This window comes from Gossypium hirsutum, chromosome D04, assembly GCF_007990345.1.
Source record: "Gossypium hirsutum isolate 1008001.06 chromosome D04, Gossypium_hirsutum_v2.1, whole genome shotgun sequence".
NCBI classification, from domain to species: domain Eukaryota; kingdom Viridiplantae; phylum Streptophyta; class Magnoliopsida; order Malvales; family Malvaceae; genus Gossypium; species Gossypium hirsutum.
This window is the reverse complement of record NC_053440.1, coordinates 45,818,168-45,827,228: the sequence shown is the minus strand read 5'-3', so window position 1 is coordinate 45,827,228 and position 9,061 is coordinate 45,818,168. Positions and strand designations below refer to the sequence as shown.

General features: G+C 36.9%; 1 protein-coding gene across 1 annotated transcript; it reads right to left on the bottom strand.

The window, feature by feature from the left end:
• Positions 1–5,187: 5,187 nt before the first annotated feature.
• LOC107898186 (uncharacterized) lies at positions 5,188–6,832 on the bottom strand. Its single transcript, XM_041091425.1, has 3 exons — positions 6,419–6,832; positions 6,126–6,265; positions 5,188–5,320 (listed from the first exon to the last, which is right to left on the bottom strand). The coding sequence occupies exons 1-3, from the start codon at positions 6,830–6,832 to the stop codon at positions 5,188–5,190; spliced, it is 687 nt and encodes a 228-aa protein (XP_040947359.1).
• Positions 6,833–9,061: the final 2,229 nt, after the last annotated feature.

Sequence of the window (9,061 nt, the reverse complement as noted above, 5' to 3'; positions counted from 1 at the left end):
CTCATTGTATTAGGCCCAATTATATGTGTTTTTAGATTTTTAACCTAGCACTTTATAATTTAATCTAACCCAATACATATTTTTCTATTTTCTAAAATAAACATTAATTTTCCAATTAAATAATTTTCTTATCCCAATTTTATCCTTAGTAAAATTATGATGATTTTACCCCTAGTAAAATTTTCAAGAAAATATATTCAACATTTCAAAACTAAACTTGTTAATCATGACCGAATGATTTATTTCCATTTTCGAGCTTTAAAACCACTCAAAAATATAAACTTATCCTTCCGGTCATTTCTAAGTAACCCATGCACATTTGCAAATGAATTGTTTCTCATTTTCATTTTCATTTTCATTTCCATTTCAAGAAAACCACATTCATTTCCAAATTGTTGACACCATTTTTTGATAAAAACGGGGTCAACTTGGGTTTTGAAAAAATGAAAACGAAAACGGGAGTCGCCACCAATTTTTTTTGATGAGGTGTGATCGGGTCACCTCGTAAAAGGGGTTGTTTTTAATAAACAATTTAATTTTATTAAAACAACGAGTTTGGCCCACGAAATTCAGAAAAATGGGAACGGGAGTCGGTTACGTACGAGGAATGATTAGGACCCTCGTTACGCCCAAAATTGGTACTTAGTTGATTAGTTAATGTCTTAATGTTAAAAACTTAAAAACTTTGGAGAATTTAAACTACGATCATTTATTTATAAAAAAGGGAAAGACTTATAAATCAAGTTACACGTTAAGACTCTCTCATTTCAGAAAGAGAAAATGCCACACCCAATGCATTAGGGCACGATATTTTACTTCTTTAGAAATGAGCTCGTCTAAAAACTTGCACAATACAGTTTAAAAAAGGTATTCGATTGTTTAAGTCATATGAAAAAATTGCAACCCAATACGTTAGGGCACAATTTCTCAAAATATTAAACATCGAATATTGCATTTATTTTGAAAAATCCTCGTCTCGAGAAAACAACGTGTCATATCCAATGCGTTAGGACATAACGTATTGGATTCTCGATAATGAGTTTTTTTATTATATTTTTGTTTTAAAGAGCACTCTCGATTATTTAGATTCAACAAAGAAAATTGGAACCCAATACGTCAGGGCTCAATTCTTTCGAAGATCTCAAATACCGAGTATTGCTTTTATTTTGAAATTTTCTGTTTTTTGGCAAACCCGAGTGAAAATGGATGTAAAACCATGATAATGATGATAATGTAAATAAATAACGCGAGCGAAACAAAAGATAATTAAATAGTAAGACTAATGTAAAAACAATCATGCAGGCATAATAACAAATAATAAACAGATGAAAACTAAAGCAAGAAAAATAATAGTAACAGACATGTGAATAAATGAGCAAAATTAACAACATTATAAAAATATAAAAGATATATATACATCTAAAATTATGAAAATATGAAAAACATATGCATGTATAAATGAAAAAATTATGTAAGTATATATGCACAAACATGTATATGTATATAACCATCATCAAATATATAAAAATATATATATGTAAGTATTTATGAATCGTAAAATATAAAAAATATAAACAAAATATATATTGAAAATATAAGGAATATGTAAGAATATATATATATACACATTATGAAAATGAAATATATAGACATGTATGTAGGTATGCATAAATAAAATATAGAAACATATATGTGTACGCATGTATAAAAATATACATGGGTATATATACATATATTACGAAAATAAAGCTAAACTAATAATAATGAAAAAACTAGTTAATGTATTAATAAAATTGTAGTGACTAAATAAAAGGGAAATAAAACTAATAATAATTAATAATAATAATAATAATAATAAATGATAATAACATTTAAATAATGAGTAAAATAATAAAATTGCTAAAAAAAGGACTAAATCGAAGTAAAAACAAAAATGATGGGCGAATTCGAAGTAAAAAAATGAAAAGGACCAAGTTATGACACGCGCCGAAAGAGGGGGGACCAGAATGGTAAATAAACCAAAACCCCAAAACGCAGTGCTACAATGGACCGAACTGAGACAAAAATAAAACTTGGTCGCTAAATTAAAATAAAAGAAGATAATGAAAAAAGGGCCAAATTGCAATGCACTGCAAAGTTGGAGGGACTGTGCGTGCAAATATCCCACTTGAAGAAAACATGCGGATCCTTCCCCTAGGGTCGGGTCGCCGCGCGGGTTAGGGCCAAAACGGCGTCGTTTTGGCTTCTGACCCTAATAGCTAAACGGCACCGTTTTGTTTGGGGTATTTAAACCCAATTTTCTTCCAAAAAAAAACATTTCAGCAGCTATTAAAAAAACAAAAAAAACTTTTCTTCCCCCTCTCCTCAAATGTTTGTACTTTGGGTCCTCTTAGCGCCGCCGTTGCGCCACTACGGGCGGTGGCCGACATTGCGCAAAAGGGCGTTCTAGTCCCTGTTTTGAGACCCGATCAAAAGCAAGACTCACTTAGCCCAAAGATCAAGAAGAAGGACCCCCTAACTCAACCTTTCGGGGCCTATTTTGTCAACGAGCAGACCCCGACGGTGGTGCGACCGAAAGACGAAACGGTATGTCCTTTTTTATTATTTACTACTTATATTTATCTATATGAGTAAAAAAAAGAAAGAAAAGAGGCAATAGATCGAAAAAAACCAAAAAGAAAAAAAGGCCTCACCTTGATGTTTTCTGTTTTTTTTATTTCTTTGCTAATATATGTTTTTTGTTACAAAGGTCGAAAAAAAAACCCCTAAAAGTTACATTTTTCGGCTTTTATAGCCTATTTTGCTACTGTTTGTCTATCTTTGCTTGCTTTTTCTTCTTTGGAGGTGGCAGTACAAGTGGATGGGCGGTGATGGACGCGGATGGGACGTCCAGCGGCGGTGGCAGAAGGCCAAGGGTCAAAACCCTAGAGGCGGAGCCTAGGGTTTAAATTTTTGAAACCCTAGGCTGATTTTGGGGGAAATTGGGCCTTGGTTTGGGCCTCGGGTTTGGGCTGGTGGGTTTGGGTTAATTGGGCCCGAGTTTGGGTTGGCTTGTAATTAAGCCTTAAGCCCGGGCTAAATTGGGCTTGTACAGCTGCCCCTCTTTACTTGTTGTCAGGTAACGAGAACAGAGCAAAGAATAAGAAATATCAATTTTGCCCGGTCCCGCCGAGTCTTGATTTCTCTTGACACTTCTCTTCAAGTAGCTTTATTTCAATCCACCGTGTCTTGTTACTTCGATCCACTTCACTCCACTTCAGAGAGATCTGACTTGTAGCTTCAATCTTCTTCGCATCAATTTCAGGGGGACAAGATTCGTGGTTTTGGTCTACTCCACTGTGACATCAGAGAGATAAGACTTGTTTTTCGATCTGCTTCGTTGCCAGTACAGAAAGACAAGATCTGTTATCTTCAGTCTACTTCGCTACCAATATAGGAAGACAAGACTTGCTATCTTCGATCTACTCCGCTGCCAATACAGGAAGACAAGACTTTCTATCTTTGATCTACTTCGTTGCCAATACAGGAAGACAAGATCTGCTATCTTTGATCTACTTCGCTGCCAATACAGGAAGACAAGATCTTCTATCTTCGATCTACTTCGCTGCCAATTCAGGCAGACAAGATCTGCTATCTTCGATCTGTTCTTTGAGGAACATGATCTGTATAATCTATTTTATGAACCTAATTATGCCTAATGATTAAGATGACATGATCAGAATGAATCAAATGCTCCTAACTAGATGCGCGTGCATGAATGTAAAATATCATGGAAATGATCCATTTTTAATGTTTGGGTTGTTATTCCTCGTTCTTCACGTCAGAATGTTATCCTGCTCAGCTGGTAACACTCATTTCTTACTTAATCGGATTACCCCTACTGTAATCTCTAAAGTTCTATCCACTGTAAACTTTAAGGTTAAGTCCACTGTAACTTTAGGACACCATCTTCCTCCTACTGTAATTAGGAGTATAAGGTCTAGCTCTTTCTCAAATCTCTTCCACTGCAATTCGGGGGTACATGATCTGAATCTCTTCGGTCTCCTACGCTATTCCAGGGTATCATACCAAATGTTTATGTACAATTGTAGAACTTTCTCCTCCAAGAAACCTCTTCTTATCACCCGGTGATCATTTCTTGTTTGTTCATTGAAACTTAGTCACCAACACGACATCTTGTCATTTTGTTCAATCAATGTTTGAACAACAAAATTCGACAAGATAGTCTGATTTAGACTTTCCCTTCTTAGACATTTCGACCTTTAAACTTGGTGCGTTCTAAATAATAGTCATGTTTCAGGTTCCCATACCATTTAAAAAAACTTCTAGAGTAATATGCAAGACTTCCATTGTGAAAGTATTATTAATCCATTAATCATTATTTCAATGCAACATGCTTGAAAAAAGATCATAATAATGGATAAAAATAAAATTAATTTGGGAGCATAACTTAAAAAGAATAAATTATCAAGAATAAAAGAGGAATTGATTGGGAATATGTATCTTGAAAAAGAAAGAAGTATTCCAAGAACAACAGATTCAATACACATAGTATGAAGGTTAGGTGCGCCAGATATTACAGCTTAAACTTCTCTATACAAACTTTCTGAAGACCTTTTCGAGTTTGAAATGTGTTTAGGAAATCTACAGGACTTGGTCAATGCCCCAAGATGTTGCCTACCCTTTTCTGTTGATTCAGGTATAGCAAGATTATCACATGCTCTGATCTGATCAAAATTTGAGTCGCCCTTTTTGGGTTTTCAACTCAAATCCCTTTTGGTCTCAAGGCGCCCTTTATGGGTTTTCACCTTGGCCTCTTCCCTATTTTTTTTAGAACTCAAAGCGCCCTTTGTGGGTTTTCACCTTGATCCTCTTTTCTCAAGTGAAGAAATTCTTGACTGAATCCGAGTTTACAAGATTTGGCAGGCTTTTACCATCCATCTCGCTCAAGATCAGAGCTCCTCCAGAAAAAGCCTTCTTTACAACATAAGGTTCTTCCCAATTTGGCATCCATTTCTCTCTAAAATCTTTTTGTAGATGAAGAATCTTTTTTAGCACCAGGTCCCCCTCGTGAAATTCTATGGGACGGACCATTTTGTTATAGGCTCGTATCATTCATTTCTGATACATCTGACCGTGATGAATAGCTTTTAGCCTCTTTTCTTCTATCAAGTTCACCTGATCATATCAAGATTGAATCCATTCGGCCTCATCTAGCTTTAGCTCAGCTAACACCCGAAGAGAAGGGATCTCAACTTCAATGAGTAACACTTCCTCCATCCCATAGACTAGAGAAAAAGGTGTTGCCCCAGTAGAAGTCCTAATAGATGTTCGATATGCAAGAAGAGTAAAAGGTAATTTCTCATGCCAGTCTTTGTAAGTTTTAGTCATTTTCCCTACAATCTTTTTGATATTTTTGTTAGTTGCCTCCACTGCACCATTCATTTTTGGGCGATAAGGCGACGAATTATGGTGTCTGATTTTAAACTGACTACAAACTTCCGCTATTAAGCTGTTGTTCAAATTCAGTGCATTGTCAGATATAATCCTTTCGGGCATTTCATATCGACATATAATCTCCTTTTTCAAGAACTTGCTGACTGCTGACTTCGTGACATTAGCATATGAAGCAGCTTCCACCCATTTAGTGAAATAGTCAATAACCACGAAAATAAATCGATGCCCATTAGAAGCCTTTGGTGATATTGGCCTGATGACGTCCATTCTCCACATAGAGAAAGGCCATGAAGAAGTCATAACGTGAAGAGGTGAAGGAGGTGCATGGATTTTGTCACCATAAATTTGGCATTTATGGCACTTTCTGGCATAATTAATGCAATCTCCTTCCATGGTAGACCAATAGTGCACCAAATCTCATAATCTTTCTGGCCATCATGAAGCCGTTGGCATACGTTCCATAGATACCTTTATGCACTTCTTCCAAAATTTTCTTAGCCTCCACAGCATCCACACATCTCAACAGTACTTGATACTTTCCCCTCTTATACAAAATCTCTCCATCTAGGACATAATCAGTGGCCAATCTCCTCAATGTCCTCTTATCATTTTCTGTTGCATGGTCGGGGTGCTCACGATTCTTTAGATATCGCAGTATGTCCTAATACCACGGATGGTCATCGTTTTCCTCTTCCTCAATACTATAGCAAGGAGCTGGAGTCTCAAAAATGTTGATTTGAATAGGCTTCATGTCTTCTAGTTTGTTCACTTTGATCATAGAGGCTAGAGTGGCTAAAGCATCTGCTATCTGATTTTCGTCTCGTGGGAGATAACAAAAAGTGACACTGTGAAACTCCTCAATCAATTCAAAAACCAGCTTTCGATATTGGACTAACTTTGGGTCTCTTGTTTCCCATTCTCCTTTGAGCTGGTATATTACCAATGCAGAGTCTCCGTATACCTCTAGTATCTTAAGTTTTCGCTCTATGGCTGCCCGGATGCCCATAATGCAAGCTTCATATTCAGCCATGTTATTGGTGCAATCAAAATTCAATTTGCTAGTAAAAGGATAATGATCTCCATTAGGGGACACAAGGACTGCCCCAATTCCATTGCCTATAGCATTCGAAGCTCCGTTAAAGCTTAGCTTCCAAGAGTGATTTTCGTGGAAATCTTCTTCAGCGGTTGCAACATACATCAAATCTTCATTTGGGAAACCAAAATTCAGAGGCTCATAGTCTTCTAAAGCTTTGCAGGCCAAAAATTCTACTATCGCGCTTCCTTTGACGGCTTTCTGATTTACGTAGACTATATCAAACTCGGAGAGTAGGATCTGCCACCTAGCCATACTCTCATTCAACGCAGTTGACTCCATCATATACTTTAAAGGGTATAACTTTGAAATTAACCAAGTCGTATGATAGAGCATGTATTGTCTCAATCTTCGTGTCGCCCAGACCAGGGCGCAACATAACTTTTCAATGGGCGAATATCTCATCTCACAGTCAGTAAATTTCTTACTGAGATAATAGATCGCCTTCTCCTTCTTACCTGTCTTATCATGTTGACCTAGCACACTTCCCATGGAGTTGTCGAACACTATTAAATACAAGATCAATGGTTTATCTGGCCTAGGTGGCATCAACACTGGAGTATTGGACAAGTACTATTTTATCTTATCAAAAGCCTCCTGACAATCTTCATTCCACACATTTGGATTATGTTTCTTCAGAAGATGGAATATAGGGTCACATTTCTCGGTCAGTTGCGAAATGAACCGAGTAATGTAATTCAATCTTCCTAAGAAACCTCGAACTTCTTTCTGAGTGCGTGGTGGAGGAAAATCTCGAATTACCTTGACTTTTTCTGGATCAATTTCAATCCCTTTTTTACTGACTACAAACCCCAGAAGTTTTCCTGACCTAGCTCTGAAGATACATTTGGCTGGATTAAGTTTGAGTTGGAACTTTCTTAATCTTAAAAGCAATTTTCTTAAGACTCGTTCATGTTCTATTTCCGTCCGGGATTTTACGATCATGTCATCAACATATACTTCAATTTCCTTATGCATCATATCATGGAAGAGGGTCACCATGGCTCTCTGGTATGTGGCTCCCGCATTTTTCAACCCGAATGACATCACTTTATAACAGAAAGCTCCCCATAAGGTTATGAACGTGGTTTTCTTCGTATCCTCAAGATGCATCTTAATTTGATTATATCTCGAAAAACCATCCATGAAGGAGAATAATGAGTGTCCCGCCGTGTTATCCACCAGGGTGTCGATATGAGGCAAGGGAAAATTATCTTTCGGGCTAGCCTTATTCAAATCTCTGTAATCTACACATATTCGAACCTTCCCATCTTTCTTAGGGACGAGTACAATATTGGCTACCCATTCTGAGTATTTGACCGCTTGTAGGAACCCCACATCAAATTGCTTTTGAATCTCCTCTTTTATTTTTAGTACAACATCAGGCCTCATCCTCCGGAGTTTTTACTGAACTGGCTTACAATCCTCCTTTATAGGAAGACGGTGAACTACGATATCGGTACTTAGCCCAGGCATATCCTGGTATGACCATGCGAAGACGTCTTTGAATTCTCGAAGTAACTCAATAAAGTCTAGTTTTGCTTTTTCGGTCATGCATGTTCCAATCTTCACCATCTTTCCCTCCTCTAGGGTTACAGTCTCCACCGTCTCCTTATGAGGTAGGATTTGTTTCTCCTCCTGCTCTACCATCCTCAATAAGTCTGGAGATAGGTTACAATCTATGTTATCTTCAAAGTCAGGAGATCTCTCTAAACACATATCTCGTTCAAAAGGATTTTCTGATTCCATTGTAGAGTCACTCACGTCATTGATATCCGAGGACCTATTTTGGGTGCCAAAGAATATACAAAGAATGTATGAATTTAATAATACTTATTTATATGGTATGTTTATGAATTAATGAATGAATGATTTGGGAAGAAAACCCAAGAGAATGAAAGAATCCAAAATGACTATTAGTGCAACAAAATAATGAAAAAATCTTGAAAGAATATCTGCTCAAAAATAATTGCAAAAACATATTCCATTAAAATAACGATGTTCGGACATATGCCCATTTCACAAAAAGTTTTCATTGTTCTCTAGGTTAAATCAAACATGTTTTGAATATTACTCTGAGAAAGCTCTAAAAACTTCAGGTATTTCTTCTGCAGTCCAATTATTTAGAACACTTCCAGGTTCATAGGGACAGATATCTAACATAATCCCCTCTTCATTTGTGTCATCATGTATGGCATTGATGCTCTCTTCCCTCAGCACACTTTTCTCAGGAAGAATGATCCCCCCTGATACAGAGGTTTTGGATATGTAGGGAATTATCATTAGTTCCCATTTAACTTCCTCTCCATTTAGGCGTGCCCTTCTCTTCTCTTGCCTTTTTTCCAGCTCCTTCCTTCTCTGCTTTATGTCTGGTTTATATCCTAAGCCAAAGTGATCTTTTTTTCCTTCAGCACCGAAGCCTCATTTCTTCTTAGAGACATCTCCCTAGTCCTCTTCCGGGTAAGGCTCCTTTTTCCACTAACAATTGTAATCCCGCCTTCGTGGTCTTAG

Coding starts and splice junctions, on each gene's coding strand:
- LOC107898186 (XM_041091425.1), bottom strand. CDS start 6,832: ATGGAGTCAACTGCGTTGAATGAGAGTATGGCTAGGTGGCAGATCCTA. Junction 6,266..6,418: donor GAAAACTTAAGATACTAGAG/GTATACGGAGAC, acceptor GACGAAAATCAG/ATAGCAGATGCTTTAGCCAC. Junction 5,321..6,125: donor GAAAACGATGACCATCCGTG/GTATTAGGACAT, acceptor AACATCTATTAG/GACTTCTACTGGGGCAACAC.